The 18292-nt window shown below is 36.9% G+C and overlaps 1 protein-coding gene across 1 annotated transcript; it reads left to right on the top strand.

Moving 5' to 3' along the window:
* The first annotated feature begins 2100 nt into the window (after positions 1 to 2100).
* LOC143605474 (uncharacterized) lies at positions 2101 to 5987 on the top strand. Its single transcript, XM_077081588.1, has 9 exons — positions 2101 to 2264; positions 2333 to 2431; positions 2503 to 2560; positions 2655 to 2730; positions 2820 to 2949; positions 3034 to 3191; positions 3764 to 4031; positions 4113 to 4206; positions 4956 to 5987. The coding sequence occupies exons 1-9, from the start codon at positions 2172 to 2174 to the stop codon at positions 5720 to 5722; spliced, it is 1743 nt and encodes a 580-aa protein (XP_076937703.1). The 5' UTR covers positions 2101 to 2171; the 3' UTR covers positions 5723 to 5987.
* The last annotated feature ends 12305 nt before the right edge of the window (positions 5988 to 18292 follow it).

The raw sequence follows: 18292 nt of genomic DNA, 5'->3' as shown, positions 1-18292 counted from the left end.
GATCAGAGAGAAATTGACAAAAAGATCGAAGCGGGATGGTTTATGGGAGAGAGCTCATGAGCGGAATGCTAAACGTGCACTTAAGTTAATCGTGGAGTTGGAAGGTTTATGGGTGAAAATGGGACAATATTTATCTACCCGGGCTGATGTGCTTCCTGAGGCTTACATTCGCCTTATGAAGCAGTTACAAGACTCTCTTCCTCCTCGCAGTTTAGAAGAGGTATTATCTTTATTAAAGATTTGGTCACAGAATATTATACTTGTGGTAAAATATATGATCACAATTAACACTTTATTTGCATGAGTCAGGTTTGTGAAACAATAGAGAATCAGTTAGGTCAATCAATGGATAATCTGTTCATAAATTTTGTCCGTGTACCTTTAGCAACCGCATCGGTAAAAACCCTTATTAAGTTTATTGGCAATGCAATGTTAGGCATACTTTTTCAGAAAGCTTAATGTAAGATTATAAAATAATAAGATATCAACAATAATATATGCAGATAGCTCAAGTTCACCGTGCGACTCTACGTGATGGGCAGGAGGTGGTTATTAAAGTTCAACATAAAGGCATCAAAACTATAATCTTGGAGGTAGATCGTTAGACTTTGTGATTATGCGATATAATATAATATGATAATGCATAGTGACCAAATTGTAATAATCTAACGTTACTTCGCAGGACTTGAAGAATGCAAAGTCAATAGTTGACTGGATAGCATGGGCCGAACCACAGTATGACTTCAACCCTATGATAGATGAATGGTGCAGAGAAGCACCTAAAGAACTAGATTTTAACCATGAAGCTGGTATGATATTAATAATCACTTTGGTTTATTTGCAATGTCTAATGAATTTGTTCTTGTAGAAAATACCAGAAAAGTCTCTATAAACCTTGGCTGCAAAAGTGACGGTCGGGACAAAAGATTCAAAAACGTCGAAGTATTGATACCAGAAATAATTCAGGTATCGATATTACAGTACTTGTGTTTGTATTGTCCAGTTCCTCAAATAATATATGACTTGCTAATAATAGTTTTGTTACCAGTCTACTGAGAAAGTGCTTGTTCTAGAATATATGGACGGGATACGTTTAAATGATTCGCGGGCCCTAGAAGACCTTGGTGTTGACAAACAAAAACTTGTTGAAGAGATTACACGTGCATATGCACATCAAATTTATGTTGATGGGTTTTTTAATGGTGATCCTCATCCGGGTACTCTCTCGTTTACCAAGTTGCTCTTGATACGATTTTGATATTTACTTCGAATGCATTTGGTTTGACTTTTTGGTCAAATCTTTATTTTGGCTATCTTCAGGTAATTTTCTTGTGAGTAGAGAACCTCCCCATCATCCAATTTTGCTTGATTTTGGGCTTACAAAGTTGCTTTCAAGCTCTGTGAAACACGCCTTAGCAAAAATGTTTCTTGCAGCTGCAGAGGTTTGTGCATTCTTGTATATACTAGTTATATAACTTAGGATAAATTACAGTTTTCGTTCTTCAGGTTTAAGGTTAGTTGAGATCGTGTCCTAAAAGCTTCAACAAGTACAAAAAACGTCCCTAAAGTTTATATGTTGTCACAGTTTTCGTCCTTTCCACTAACCGGGGTTAAAATTATCAGTTAGTTCTCTTTAAATGACCACTTTGTCCTTGCCTAAAGGACGAAAACTGCAACAACATAAGAACTTCAGGGACCTTTTATGAACTTATTGAAGTTTAAGGACACAATCTGCAAGTAACGCCAAGCGTAAAGGAGGAAAACTGTAATTAACCCAATAATTTAATGTATCAAATATATAAAGTTTTTTCTTAATATGGTTCTTGGTGAACTTTAGGCATGCAGGTAATTTTTTAACTTCGTGAAACTAATTATCTGATTATTGTGACTTGAAATCGCATTGGATAAACATATTCTGCTTTTGCTATTTAACTAACCGGTTTTGAACACTGAGTTTCATACCAACTGCAACACAGTTGATTATGTGAGGGTAAAATATATTTACTTGTTTACATCTTCTTTAACATAATTTAGAACACTTGTATCCCCGATTGACAAACTTCATTACAAAAAATGTCACTTTTTGTAATAAGCACTCAAAACAAGTTCATCATCAATAACATCTGTTGTTTCAGGGTGATCATGTAGCTCTTTTGTCTGCATTTGCTGAAATGGGGCTTAAGTTGCGCCTCGACATGCCAGAACAAGCTATGGAGGTAACAAATGTGTTTTTCCGGGCTACTACACCAGCAACTGAAGCACTTGTAAGTGGCACCAATTGATTAACAGTTTATTAGCCTAAGACCATCTCTAATTTGTGCAAATGGTTTAGGAAAATATGAAATCTCTGGCAGAGCATAGAGCAAAAAATATGAAAATTATACAAGAAAAGATGAAACTTGACAAGAAACAAGTTAAACGCTTTAATCCTGTAAGTTAATTTATTTTCCTAGAGTATATATTTGTTATGATAATTGTAACTAATTAAATATTATCTTCCAGATTGATGCCTTTCCAGGAGACATTGTAATTTTCTCAAGGGTCCTAAATTTGCTAAGAGGTTTTTAATCAGTCCTTCAGATTATCTAAATAATATAATAAATCTCTTTAAAATCATACATCCAAATTATTTATGTCATTCTAAATCATTTTAGGGCTTTCATCCTCGATGAACGTTCGCATAAGCTATCTAAGTATCATGAGACCGTTCGCTGAATCCGTATTGAAAAGGTATGATTTTGTCTAATTGTGTGGAGTCACAGGTAATCATACATTCATATTTCATACCCTTTATTTATGAACTATATTATCTGTTTTAGTGACATGAACCATGGACCATCCACAAACCCTAACTGGGTGTATGACAGTTCGGTACATTCTGACGTAGAGGCCAAATTGAGGCATTTCTTGGTTGAATTAGGGAATGCTGATAGAATACTTGGAATTCAGGTGTGTGTCACTATTATTGTTATTGCTATTGCTATTCCTATATGTGGATGAAATATGATTATTTTTTTGTGCAACAAACGTTAGGTTTGTGCGTACAAAGATGGGCAAGTGATAATTGATACTGCAGCTGGAATGCTGGGAAAATATGACCCTCGTCCCGTTCAACCTGATAGCTTATTTCCTGTTTACTCTGTAAGTAAAGGAGTCACAGCTGGAATGGTACATTGGTTGGTTGATAAAGGGTATGTTCTTTTGTTTGCATGGAAACCACTAATACTTTTTTAGGGAATATTTCACCAAGTAACAAGAAGTTTCTTCAGTGTTTCACTAAAGTCACACACACTTTTTTCTAACTATAAAAACCGCTCATGTTTCAGTAGTGTTCCATTTTGTGAAACTTTCAATAAGTATTAAAATTCGATAAAATTATGAAAGTTGGTTACGATTTAGTATATTTTTTTCAAGTTTAACATGAAATAGAGGCAACTGTGAAGAAAAAAGAGGTTTTCTTATGAAACATGGTTACTGTCTAGGTGTTATTTATTTGAAAGTTAAACGTGAAGTAGGAGGTTTTCTTAAAGACAAATGCCGCTAAATAATAACCATGTTTCATAATTGTTCCATTTAGGTAATTCAATTTAAACAAGTATGAAAAGTTTCCTAACGTGCAATGATGAAACTCGAGTGGATATTACAGTAAGAAAAAAAATACAAGTGGTTTTATTAAAATTTAAAACAATATTGAAACTTGGTAATCATTTCATTATTATCCCTATTATAATAATAAAAATAATAATATGTAATTTCATTATAGGAAACTGAAGCTTGACGAAAACATTACAAATATTTGGCCCGAGTTTGGTGCAAACGGGAAAGATCAAATAAAAGTTAATCATATACTTAATCACACAGCTGGTTTGCACAATGCTCTTGCTGGCATTGCTGAAGAAGATCCTATGTTATATTGTGACTGGGAAGAGTGTCTAAAACGCATTGCTATGGCTGCACCTGAGACTGAACCTGGTCGTGAACAGTTATATCATCATTTATCATACGGTTGGCTATGCGGTGGAATTATTGAGGTGGCCATCACACATCCCTTGTATTTTCATTTCCTTAAAAAACTTGTGATGTTTAGTTTTTTCGTTATTATGAACATGTAGCATGCATCTGGGAAGAAGTTTCAGGATATTCTGGAGGAAGCTTTTGTTCGCCCTCTAAACGTTGAAGGCGAACTTTATATAGGGATTCCTCCTGGTATGGTTCCCCACAAATGGTGTAAACGAGCTAAGCCTGAGCTGGTTTAACTTACTAGACCTCAAGCTCTATTTCTAAAGCTTGAACTCAAATTGTGTGTAGTTTTTCAAGCTCGAGCTCGGCACTTTTATTATCTATTAATTAATTAATTTATATACATCTATAATATTTTTTTATGTTTATAATGATTATAATCTTTATATATAACGTAATATGTATTATTTAGTTATATTTATCATAATTTTATATATAAGAATAATTGTCATAAAATTATAATTAATGAATTAAATAAAAGTTATATAAATCATAGGTTTGTCTATGCTCACGAACCAGCTTGAGCTCAATAAGTGAAGCTAGGGCTTGGCTCGTTTATTAATGTTTAATTAATTTACATACATGTATAGTTATTTTTATATATATTTGAATTCTAAATTTTGTATATAACATAAAATATATATATTATTTAGTTATATTTATCCTATTTTTATATATAATAATTATTATATTAAAAATATTTTTAATATAATGAACAAAAATTATATAAATAAATGGCTCGTTTAGGCTTGCGAGCTCGTTTGAGCTAGGACTTGTTTATTAAACAATCTTATTTTTAGCCTTGAGCTCGGCTCGATTTCAGCTTTTAGTGAGCCGATTTCCAGTAGCTCATGAGCGGTTTGGCTCATTTACACCCTAACCGCAATTTTCACCACTTGCTCTTTTATAATAAGACGTTTTTAAACTTGTTTCAGGTGTGGAATCTCGGCTTGCAACTCTTACACTCGATACAAGTGATATTAGTCGATTAGCCCCGAAACCCGACATCACCAGGATCAGCTCGATCTCCACTGCCCTACCTTCCTCGTTCACATTAGAAATGATAGCCGGCCTCATTCCATTATCGAATTTGCTCAATGTTCGCCGTGCAATAATCCCTGCCGCAAACGGACACTTCTCGGCCCGTGCAGTGGCCCGTTACTATGCCGCCCTCGTGGATGGTGGCACTGTCCCACCACGTCATTCCTCCTCTTCCCTCCCACCTCTTGGAAGCCATCCTCACCGCCCCACATTTCTCTCCAAGAAAACATCAGTCAACAGAAAAGACGGTTTCACAAGTTCAAAATCCGATCTTTACATTAGAATACAAGAGACCGATGATATAAGTGATGAGTTTGACACTAATATCTTTACACGCCCTAAATCAAAAGTTCATGACGCGTTTTTGGGAAGTGGAGATTATAAGGATCTGGTCTTCCCGAATGGGAGATTCGGGCTTGGGTTTAGACGGATCCAGACGACTGATGGGTCTATAATTGGGTTTGGTCACTCGGGTATAGGGGGGTCTACAGGATACTGTGATATAAATAACAGGTTTGCTATTACTGTGACACTAAACAAGTTGTCTTTTGGGGCTGTGACCGGGGAGATAATACGGCTTGTTTGCTCGGAACTGAATCTTCCTGTACCAAAAGAGTACGCAGGATCAAGGGAGTTCATTCAGCAGCCGGTAATTAACTAAACATTATCTGAGGTTAAGCATGATCAGATATGTAACTTTGCAGCGGTTTTGAGTCGAAAATGTTTATGGAATTATGTTTCTGCTGCAGTATAAAGATCTTTTTTTCTTCACTAATTCTCTTGTAACGTTTTGGTATTATTATTGTTTACATCAACCTCAGTGGCGAGTTCAAGGTTGAAAACCATACTGTCTTGTCTTCTAATTTGTAAAGGGAACAACATGCATGAACGCATCAGACGAGTCAAGTAGTTGATCAAGTCAAGTTTTTCTTAAACTATATTGCGATTTTGTTTCGTGTATACAAATATTGTTTTAAACTTTGAATGAATTGGTGCTTGCTAGATGAATTTGATAAGATGAATATCCTCGTATTAAGAATATGTGTTTGGTTTCTTTAAAGTAGAGAGAAAGGGCATGCTATTAACCTCAATAACTCACCAAAGGGTCTTTGGTCTAATGGTATCAAGGTGTTTGATAAGGCTTTACCTTTCTAAACGGTGAGGGTTACAATCATGAAATATTTGTGTACCATCAACGGTATTATTTGTTTCGTATTCATTGGGGAAATCCCTGTCTAGAGACGCTAGTACCTTATTTTAAGTTTTTCCACTACGAAAAGGACAACCTTGTTTACTTGTGCATCATAAGCGGAAGAACTTTGGGTGCCATGTTATTTTTTCCCCACCATTTTCCGATTTTCTTTCTCTTCTTCTTCTTCGATAGGTTTGTTGTTAATACTGACATTTTGAAAAGGTTGTGTCATTTGTTACATCATAATGACCACTTGTTAACTTAACTTGAACTCGACCAGGTCACGTGTTTTAACTTTAATTTTACTTTTGTTTGGTATTGATTTTGGGCTTGCCATCCTTGTCTCAAACATTAATTTAAGTTCAATCTTGGCATGAGGGGAGGATGCTTCAAAGACGGCTGAGAGATGAGGTGTATCCAAACATAAGCATCGTTAGACATCTGATGAAGTGGATTGAGTTTATCGTTGGCATATAAGAATTGTGTGCTTGTCATGGGTGATTCATTCTATGTATGGTATTAAGATATTTGAAGGAGAATCATTTTGATATGGTTTTCCACTAGCCATCACTTTTTAGAAATGAGAATTTGGTGGGGATGTCATTAGAGGTGGTATACAGGAGGACTTGTAGCCTAGTTGTATCAATGCATGTGAAAATGTATTCCTCAAGTGGTTGAATATTGTAGTATCATGATGAACATGTGTAAATGTAGAAGTAGGTATGCGGGTTGCCCTTTCTAAACACCTATTGTTTAGTTACTATTTTACTTTTAATTTAGTTATATCTCATTTTATATGATTTGGTTTTATTTGTTCTTTAGTTTTAACTAGCATTGAGGACCCACGCAACTTGTGTAGTATATCAGTTAAGCAATTACACATGTTCAAAAAGTGGATGACCCATGTCGAGCTATGATATTAGCTTATCAATATGGTCTCCCATTCAATATAATCAGCTGACTGAATAATCAAATACTATAGCTTCACCCAAATGAATACTACTATAGAGAAATTTAGCCAATGTTTGCCAACTTTACAATTACATATGCCTAATGTACACATATTAATATATTATTGTCAAAGTCCACCTTCTTGTAGTCAAAGTTACTAAGATCATTTGTACCATGGAGTACAAAGTGTTCCTTTCAGTAGTGTTGTTTCTCAAATGTCATTTTGTTGATTAGCGAGACATCGTCACCTTCCCCGTGCTATATAATGGTCATGTCACTAAATTATCTAGCTATTTAAATTCAAACAATCTCCAAACGTATTTACATAAGCTTTAGGTTCTGAGTAAGAATTAAGAAGCTTCAACCATGCAAAGTAAATATTTTAGTCGGCCCATGTTAACTCAAAATTCGAAAACAAAATTGCTTTTGACCCGTTGGCTAAAGTAGTTGATTTCAACCGTTTTAACCCGGAGTTTATACCCTTAGTAACAATTTTATGTTTGCTTTTCTTAGATTGGCACATTAAACAGGAGCAAAACGTTTATCTAAAAAGTAACAAACTTATTAACTGTTGACACCAATTTGACCCATAATCATTATGATTTTGAATGGACTGTTGACACCAATGACTATTGACCACATCAACAACTTTTAGTATTAAAAAAAGTATTTATGTATAATACCTCAAATGGGGTCCATGTATCTTTGTTAATGGATCCATAGTAACAAACTTATTAACTGTTGACACCAATTTGACTCATAATCATTATGATTTTGAATGGACTGTTGACACCAATGACTATTGACCACATCAACAACTTTTAGTATTAAAAAAAGTATTTATGTATAATACCTCAAATGGGATCCATGTATCTTTGTTAATGGCATCCATAGAAGGCTCCTTGAATCCTTCAAATTGCATAATAATATAATAGTAAACACATCAGTGGAAAAACAAAATACAGAGCTCGACTTGTTTCATGTTTCAAAACAGTGGTTCCATCAGTTGGTTTACACTGGCGACATAAGAAGTTCTAGTAGAAAGTAAACAAATAAAAAAGTAAAAGCGCGTTGCAATGCCTAAGTAACAAAGACAAAAATATTCGTAAACGTTTAAGCCTCGGATATCAGACATTTCAAATAATGGACTATCATCACAACCCGGACATAAGATTCAAGAGAGTACACGTGGCTCAAATCTCCGTTATGGCTGCAACATGGTTGCCTCGCCAAATAATGGACCGTCATCATAGCCTATACTCAACAAAGCAAAACTGGATTCAACAAAATTTACTTTGACTACCATGCTCGAGCAATACATAGAACTGTAATGTTACATAGAAAGAGATACCCAACTATGAGAGCAGCTTCATCAGATTTAAAAATCTGATGATAATGTGCATATAAGTTCTTATATCCAATATGCCGTCACTTGACCAAGAACAACATCTTTCGATGTTCAGTCAATGCATCAATAACATAATCATTCTACTTCCACAAATGGATTTTGAAAAAAAAAATCAATGAACACCAACAAACCTAAAAACATATACATGTAAAAACCACATGCGCAAATTAGTGTTAAACAAATGCTCATCATAGCACATAGAAAAAATGAACCAAGATAGCTTCGGGGATCAGATGAAGCCAAATTTGATCATCATAACCTTTATCAACCCAAAAACGTTGAGTGTTTTAATAATTACCAACATTTTCAAGCTACGACCCATCAAGTAAACGTGTACATAGCTGGAAACAAAGTGTAGAAACACTATTAAAAAGCCAAAAATAGCTATACATTGGCGCAAACGCATAAACACCACATATTGGACAAAGCAAATGGATTCGATCACAACCTTAAACACCATTCAAGCCATAAACATATAAAAATCGCCACTATAATGAAAAATAATCTCATCAATTCAATCCGTAATTAGATAAAGTCAATAGGCTCACTACCAGATCACCATCGCTGCTACCTAGGGTTACCAAAAAGAACCTATCATTTCAGTCCGTAATAAGATAAAGTCAAGAGACTCACCACCGGAAAACACCACCACTCCCTAGGTTTCCAAACGTAAACTGCCAGCAGTAGGTTAGACGTGAACACCCAATCCACCACATCATATCTGCAACAATGATCCGATCACAACCTTGAACACGATTCAAGCCGTAAACACCTAAAAACCGCTACTACAATAAGAATAATATCATCATTTCAGCCTCTAATCAGAAAAACTCCCAAGACATTTAGAGAAATAAAAATTGCATTTATCACACGATAAACCAAGAAAACAAAGAATCCAACCATATGTAAGCAAAACAACAAAAATAATACACAGTTTGTAAACCTTAACTTCTCACCGAAGCAAATTATCGTAAAGGAAACGGTCATAGTAGGTCAGCCGACTCTCCCACCCCTTTGACCGTATCACGCCACCACCACCGGACCCTCGCTGTCACCACCGACTTTCGCCATCAGACCCCCACCGACACCTAGGGGCTTCTAAATGGAACCAGACAACATATATGGGGTCTGAAACACGATGGTGGTGACGACATCGGACCACCTCCGCAACCTATGGTTTCCAAATGGAACCCGGAAATGGGAGATGGGATGTTGAACACGACGGTTGTGATTGTGACATTCGTCAAATTCGGGTCTCGTTTGTATTTGTTTTCGTATTCGTTTGACATGTAACCTCACCCGTTTTGTAAAGCGAAACTTATGAAATAATCAAAATGACGGTTTTTATGTTACCATATTGTTTTACACTTGTTTGGTCTTGAAACATCCTTTTCGGGCCTTAAAACACGTTAAAATCACTTAATACGAACTTCAGGGGCCATTCGGTCATTTTTGAAAGTTATAAAAATAATTCTAGACTAACTATTCTCCTTTGTCTCCTTGTTTGGTTTATCATCCATTAAATCCAAGTTTTAACTACCAAATCATTTGTTTAACCAAATTAAGCTCTTCCTATAAATACCCAACCCTTTCTCACATAAATCCTTGCTCATAAACTCTTTTCTCACTCAAATTCAAGAATCATTCAAGGTTGTTTTTCATGTTTATGTCAAGTTTAACTTCCAAAGTCAAACTAAGTTAGTTCTTCGTTTTTTTATTAGTTTACTAACTCTTAATTTATACTTGAAGCATATGGCACAACATTTATATAATACAACCCTTGTTACCTTTGGTAGTTACTTATCCGACCTCGGTTGGTTAAGTTTCAGGCCTCGTAAGGCAAGGCTACAGGGAGGATTTTCATGGTCTTTATTATATATTTTCCGCACCTAACAATCTAACTTTATTATTGCTTACTAACCATGCTAACTTATACTTATCTTGCTTATTTATCAGTTCCATGGTTATGGGTTTGAAGAGTCTATGCCTCGGTTCAACCATAAATAGCTCCAAACCGTAACCCGAACTTTGTTTAGTAGTTATGTTAAATAATTGTTTAAACATGCTTTATGTTGGATTTAAGGTTCTAATATCATTATTATAAGTTCTATGGTTATGGGTTTGAAGATTCTAACCTCGGTCTTAACCCGAAACTAGATCCGAACCGAAAACCGAACTTTCGTTTAAAGACTTTAACTTTTTGGTTGTAAAACTTAAGTTTCATCATTTATAAGTTATTATACAAGTTCTTTGATATTTGGGCATGTGGAAACCATCTATGAACTTATTGTGAGATGGAAACCGAATGAAACCGAACTAAACCGATTTTCACTCGCTTAAGATACACAAGTGTGTTTTTAGCTATCAAGACTTGTATATTTATTTAAAAATACTTTACAAACTGATTTTAAATATTTTATTAAAGTACTTGGAATGTTGAATCCAACTTGATCTTATAACAAGTGTGGACCAACAAAATCGAACACTCGCTTAACGTGCGTTTTTAGTTCTAAAACAATAGAACTACAAACTTGGTTAAGTGTTAATATATTTTTATGAGTTATCTCATAACATTTAATATTCCAGAAAGTTGACTTTGGGTTTGACAAATTATCAAGACCCGAACCAACAACCCGAACACTCGTTAAAATCCGTTTTAGTATCTATATTCCAAAGGGACTTGCATTCTTGCATTTTTACCCACCTTATTACTAAACATAGGTTGAGTAAATATTGAGGTTAGATACTTTAACCCGGTTTCGAGCAAACTTACATTTTTAAAGGGTTATTATTATAATTTCTGTTACTTTTAAACCTTAAACTTTAAATGCTTACATTTCTTAACTTTTATTTAAAGCATTCCTAAAACAACCTTTCTAATTCAAGGATTTTATTTTTATTTTAGGCCTTGCTCGCTAGACCCGTCCTTCCGTTTTCCCTACTTTTTCCGAACCAAGTTTAATACTTGAATGTGAGTACTTTCATACCCCGTTTTTCATCTTTCGTTTTAGGGGTGACATTTCATACTTATTCAAATTAAATGCTTTATATTTAAATCTTAAACCACAACCGTTATTGTATTCTTTACTTAAATAAATACTCTATTTTGTGTTCTATGCTTATATGTTTATATGCTTATGTGTTTTATCGCTTATGGAGGGTTGATTCATAAATCCGTGAACTATCTGGTATTCTCTTATAGCACGGTGCTGTTAATGTATTCTTATTAACGACCTCATGAAATCCGTATCTATTTGGTATTCTCTTATAGACGGTGCCTCTAATGTATTCTTATTAGCGACCTCATGTTATTCAAATTATTGCTATTTATTGGTTGTTTCGTATACAAGATTGTGGCTTTTCTTACTATATAAATATATGTTCAAAACTATGAATTGCTCACCAACCTTTGTATTGATAAACTTTATTTTATGAAATGTTAAAGGTTTGCATTTAGGTTGATATTGGGAGCTTGAAGGAAACGTCACAAATACCTTTAGGTTATTAGCAAAATGAACAATATATTTATTTGCTATATTTTGTGATGATCATTGTATGAATAAGTATGTTATGTGACGATTATGATTTTGTGAAATTAAATGAGTTTGTTAAATATTATCACTTTAAATAGTGTCATGCGCTTATGGGCAATCCGTCGCATCCTGGCATGTTCCGCCCCCTTTGGTCGGGGTGTGACAGATTGGTATCAGAGCCATGACTTTAGGATAGGTGGTTAGACGTAACGACCTAGTATAGTATGCTTTAGGGTCCTATATGTGCGCTTATACGTGTTTACTCTATTTTGATTGTTCATTTCGCATGTTTATTTATAACTTGTTTAAAATTCACCAATATCATACATGTACACATACACACACTTTCATAGTATTTCCAATGTATCCATACCTTAAAACGCAAAAGCTAGATTTTTATTGTGTTTTATGGATTACAAGTTTAGCTTGGATCCCGTTATTTCAAATCCCTTAAAGGTTGCATTTATATCGGTTTTGTAGCCATCATAGAGAACGAGACATTATGAAACGACCATTTGACAAAAAGATTCCAAGAATCGAAGGTGATTTACTTACCTGGGATGGTTGAATTATAGTGCTCGTTTTCTAGGCCAAAGAACTGTGTTATATATATCAATACTTTAAGTAGTCGTATGCGAGTGTTCCGGTCGCCATCCTAATTTTTGGTGTTGAAACATGAAAGCCACGGTGGTTCGTGGACTAGCATTTTAACATCTCGTTCTATCTCCATTTTATTATGTGTTATTATCATTATTTGAGTCGAAAACATGAAAAAGACGCGGTGGTATGTGCACATGTTTAGACTCCAACGTGGTGTTTTATAAAAATATTTTTAGTGTCGGAATATAAAATCATGGTGGTTCATGTATGATTTTCCGACTCTATAAATCTCAAAATCTCAAATTTTCAAGCTTTAACCTCTCAAAATCATTTACGTTTTGTTTACGAATTGTTATTTATATACAAAGTTTTATATTTTATTTAACACTAACATCTCCTCCTCACTAACTCTAGGATTCACAAGCAAAAAATAAATAAATTTGAAGGTTTATTTTATTTTTATACACCCTCATATTCATTTTACCACAAACTCATTCCATTTCTTTATAATTTTTAGCATGCCTCCGATAAGTCGCCACCCGCGCAAGAACTCCAACCGACGTATAGCCGAGTTTGTCGTCAAGCAAATGGCCGCGGTGATTCCTGAACTTATAACCCAAATCCAAGCTACCCAACCTTCACCCGTTGTTGCACCCATTGAACCCAAACCCGCATCTTACTTGTTTAAGCAATTTACTAGTGCTAACCCAACCGAGTTCCTTGGAACGAACTGTGCGACTACCTTGTTGCAATGGTTCGAATCGATTGAGAGTGTGTTTCGACACAGCGAGTGCCCCGACGCGAAAAAGACAAATTTCGCTTCGGGCATGTTTAGAAAAACGGCTCTCACATGGTGGGGTAGTGTTATGCACCTCCAAGGATCGGAAACGGCTATGGCTCTTCCATGGTCCGATCTCAAGGCACTCATGATGAAGAAGTTCTGTCCCAAACACGAGCTCCAAAAGCTCGATGAGGAATTTTGGAACCTCAAGCAAGAAAGTGGTGATAATGCCGCCTATTCACTCCGCTTCCATGAGCTAAGCATCCTTGTCCCTCACTTGGTTACCCCGACTAACCGTGAACTTGATAAATATATTGGGGGATTACCAATGCAAATCCGGGACTCAAACCCGTGAACCTTAAGGATGCCATCACTCTATCCGGTGCTCTATCGGAAAATCATGTGAAGGCGGGTACACTAACCCTCAAGAAGTCAAGTGAGAAAGCCAAGACCGAACCCGCACCACAGGCCAAAGTTGACCCACCACCACAAGACATTAACTACTCAAACGCTTCCCACCACAACGACAACCACAACAATAAAAAGAAACCCAAAACCAATCACCGAAACTTTTTTGTTACCCAACCGCAACCTCAACAACAAACCCAAGCTCCACCACAAAACCGAAGACCCTATACCGGTACCTTCCCATTATGCAACAATTGCCAACGTCACCATCCATCACATTTGCCATGTCGCCAATGCACTATTTGTAACCGTTTCGGTCATCTCAACACTACATGTTGATCCGCACAACAAACCCAACCTAACCAACCAAGAACCACACCCCAAAATTCCCAAAACCAATATGCACCATACCCACAAAACCAACCCCAACAACCCCGAGCTTGCTTTAACTGTGGTGATCCTAACCATTTCCGCAACAATTTCCCTCGCCTAGCCTTCGTTAACCAAGCCCAAACCATAACCGTACCCTACTACCAAACCCAAGCCTACCAAGTCCAAACCTACCAACCCCAACTCAATGCATCGCTCATCCAACCCATCCAAGCCATCCAACCCATGCAAGCAATTCAAGCACCACCTCCTCCTTCTCAAGTACCTCAAGGAAACTATGGCAATCAAGGGTGAGCTTTTATGACGAATGCTAATCAAGCTCAAGTGGCTAACGATGTTGTGAACGGTATGTTTTTGGTGAACCATCATTTGGCTTCTATTTTATTTGATACTGGTGCCGATAGAAGTTTTATTTCTTTGAAATTTGAGTCGAAACTTGCTATGCCTCGAACCAAGCTTTCCCGACCGTTTTCTGTTGAAGTCGCCAATGGAAATTCCATCACCATCAATTTCGTCATCCGCGATTGTACTGTCATTCTTTCTAATCATAAATTCTCCATCAATATCATCCCGATGCAAATGGGAAGTTTTTATGTCATAGTAGGCATGGATTGGTTATCTTTGTATCGTGCCGAAGTCGTTTGCTTCGATAAATTAATTCGCATTCCGCTCGCCAACGGTAAAATTCTCAAAGTCTTCGGCAAAACAACTTCTAGAAGGCTTAATATCATGTCGTTCTCCCAATCACAAAAATACTTACGCCAACAGTATGTTTCATTCCTAACTCTTGCGGTGATAAAAGACAAAAAGGAAAAGAAAATCCAAGATCTTTCTACTGTTCGTGATTTCCTCGAAGTCTTTCCCGATGATGTCTCAGGTCTTCCACCGTTTTTCTGATTGAATTATGAATCGATCTTGTGCCCGGCGCAATGCCCTTGACCAAGGCTCCTTATCGTCTAGCCCCGTCGGAAATGCAAGAATTGTCGAACCAACTCGAAGAACTTTCCGATAAAGGTTTCAATCGTCCAAGCTCTTCTCCTTGGGGTGCTCCCGTTCTCTTCGTGAAAAAGAAGGATGGTTCGTTTCGTATGTGCATCGATTATCGAGAGCTTAACAAACTCACCATTAAAAATCAATATCTCTTGCCACGAATCGATGATCTTTTCGACCAACTTCAAGGTGCAAATTGTTTCTCAAAAATCGATCTTCGATCGGGTTATCATCAATTGTGCGTTCGTGAAGAAGACATCCCAAAAACCGCTTTCCGTACTCGATATGGACATTTCGAATTTTTGGTCATGCTCTTCGGGTTAACCAACGCACCCGTGGTATTTATGAACCTCATGAAGCGCGTTTGCAAACCATTTCTTGATAAATTCGTTATTGTCTTTATTGATGACATTCTCATCTTTTCTAAGAACAAATCCGAACATGAACATCATTTGCGTTCCATTCTCGAGCTCCTTAGAAACGAACGACTCTACGCCAAATTCTCCAAATGTGAGTTTTGGCTCGAGGAAGTTCAATTTTGGCACATATCGTGAACGGCAAAGGTATTCCTGTTGATCCCACCAAAATTGAGGTCGTTAAGGATTGGAAAACTCCAACGACTCCCACGGAAATTCGGTCCTTCCTCGGTTTGGCTGGATATTATCGGCGTTTCATTCGAAACTTTTCCAAAATCTCTTTGCCTCTTACCTCCCTCACTCATAAAGGAAAACCATTCATTTGGGGTTCGAAACAAGAGGAAGCCTTTCATACTCTCAAGGAAATGCTTTGCAATGCTCCCATTCTAACCCTTCCCGATGGAAACGACGATTTTGTTGTATTTTGCGATGCATCCCATCAAGGCCTTGGTTGTGTTCTCATGCCACGAGGTCAAGTCATCGCTTACGCATCAAGGCAACTTAAGGTCAACGAGAAGAACTATACGACTCATGATCTCGAACTTGGTGCCGTCGTTTTCGCTCTCAAAATCCGGAGACATTACGTTTACGGTACAAAATGTGTTGTGTTTACCGATCATAAAAGCCTTCAACATATTTTTGACCAAAAATATCTCAACATAAGACAACGACGATGGGCCGAATTACTTAGTGATTATGATTGCGAGATCCGCTACCATCCCGGTAAAGCGAATGTTTTCACCGACGCCCTAAGTCGAAAGGTTAATGTTAAATCCGTTCTGCTCTTAAGCGTTGTTGTTCAAACCAATCTTCAAATTCGAATCTTTCAAGCTCAGCGTACCTCTGTTGAAGAAGGTAACATTTACGACGAAATGTCGTGTGGAGCCGAACTTCAACTCGAAACCAAACCCTATGGTCTTTTGTACTTTCTCAATCGTTTGTGGGTTTCCGATCGCGATGACCTCCGTACTTGTATACTCGGCGAAGCTCACAATTCGTGGTATTCTGTTCATCTCCGGTGCGGATAAAATGTATTTTGATCTTTGTGCTACCTTTTGTTGGTTGGGTATGAAAAAAGACGTAGCGTTGTATGTATCTAAATTTCTTACTTGCTCAAAAGTCAAAGCTGAACATCAAAGACCTTTTGGTCTACTTGAGCAACCACCAATTTCCGTTTGGAAATGGGAAGATATTGCGTTTAACCAAGTCTGCTCATTTCATTCTGATCCACGAAAAGTATTCTGTCGAGCAGCTTGCTCAAATCTATGTTCGTTTAACCAAGTCTGCTCATTTCATGCCGACACGGTTTACCATTATCTATCATCTCCGATCGCGATGCTCGTTTTACCTCTCATTTTTTACGTTCACTTCAAGAAACCTTGGGAACAAGTCTCGATCTTAGCACCGCTTATCATCCTCAAACGGTCATTCAATCCGAACGTACGATTCAAACACTCGAGGATATGCTACGAGCGTGTGTTCTTGATTTCGGTGGGAATTGGGATTCTCACATCCCTTTCATCGAGTTCGCGTATAATAACAGTTTTCATTCTAGCATCGAGATGGCTCCTTTTGAAGCCCTTTACGGTCGTAAATGTCGTTCCCTGATTACTTGAAACGAAATCGGTGAAGCTCAAATCACAGGACCTAAAATTGTCCAAGAAGCCACCGACGTTATCGATCAAATCCCTAAGAACCTCCTAGCCTCTAGAAGTCGTCAAAAGAGTTACGCCAACAAACGGCGAAAACCGATCGAATTTAATGTTGACGACTTTGTCCTTCTAAAAGTATCTCCTTGGAAGGGGGTAGTTCGTTTCGGAAAGAAGGGTAAGCTAGCTCCTCGTTTTGTTGGTCCTTTCAAAATTCTTGAACGTGTTGGGAAGGTAGCTTATCGACTCGAACTACCGGAAGAACTTGCCGGTGTTCATCCGACGTTTCATGTTTTGAACCTTAAAAAGTGCTTAGCCGAGGGTAATCTCCATATACCTCTTGACGAAGTACATGTCGATGAGTCGATGATTATGGTTGAATGACCCAATGAGATCATGGATCGCAGCGAGAAGAAAACCAAGCGTAGTCGTATTCGGTTAGTCAAAGTTCGATGGGAATCACGGTGTGGCAGAATTCACTTGAGAATGAGAAGACACAATAAAAGAGAAGTATCCACACTTGTTTGCATCATCTTCATCTTAATTTCGGGATGAAATTTCTTAAAGTAGGGGATACTGTGACATTCGTCAAACTCGGGTCTCGTTTGTATTTGTTTTCGTATTCATTTGACATGTAACCCGGCCCGTTTTGTAAACCGAAACTTATGAAATAATCAAAATGATGGTTTTTATGTTACAATATTGTTTTACACTTGTTTGGTTTTGAAAACATCCTTTTCGGGCCTTAAAATGCGTTAAAATCACTTAATACGAACTTCAGGGGCCATTCGGTCGTTTTTGAAAGTTATAAAAATAATTCTAGACTAACTATTCTCCTTTGTCTCCTTGTTTGGTTTATCATCCATTAAATCCAAGCTTTAACTACCAAATCAATTGTTTAACCAAATTAAGC

The sequence above is a fragment of the Bidens hawaiensis genome, unplaced genomic scaffold, assembly GCF_021521415.1.
Source record: "Bidens hawaiensis isolate Kalapana, Puna unplaced genomic scaffold, B.hawaiensis_p1.1 tig00000237_1, whole genome shotgun sequence".
Lineage (NCBI taxonomy): Eukaryota > Viridiplantae > Streptophyta > Magnoliopsida > Asterales > Asteraceae > Bidens > Bidens hawaiensis.
This window is presented reverse-complemented; position numbering and strand designations above follow the sequence as displayed.

What these genes read in the sequence shown, in the direction of transcription:
- LOC143605474 (XM_077081588.1), top strand. Translation starts at nt 2,172, where the DNA reads ATGGGGCTTAAGTTGCGCCTCGACATGCCAGAACAAGCTATGGAGGTA. An exon ending in GGTCCTAAATTTGCTAAGAG is followed by an intron (nt 2,561 to 2,654) that starts GTTTTTAATCAG and finishes AAATCATTTTAG; the next exon opens with GGCTTTCATCCTCGATGAAC. An exon ending in TATGCGGTGGAATTATTGAG is followed by an intron (nt 4,032 to 4,112) that starts GTGGCCATCACA and finishes ATGAACATGTAG; the next exon opens with CATGCATCTGGGAAGAAGTT.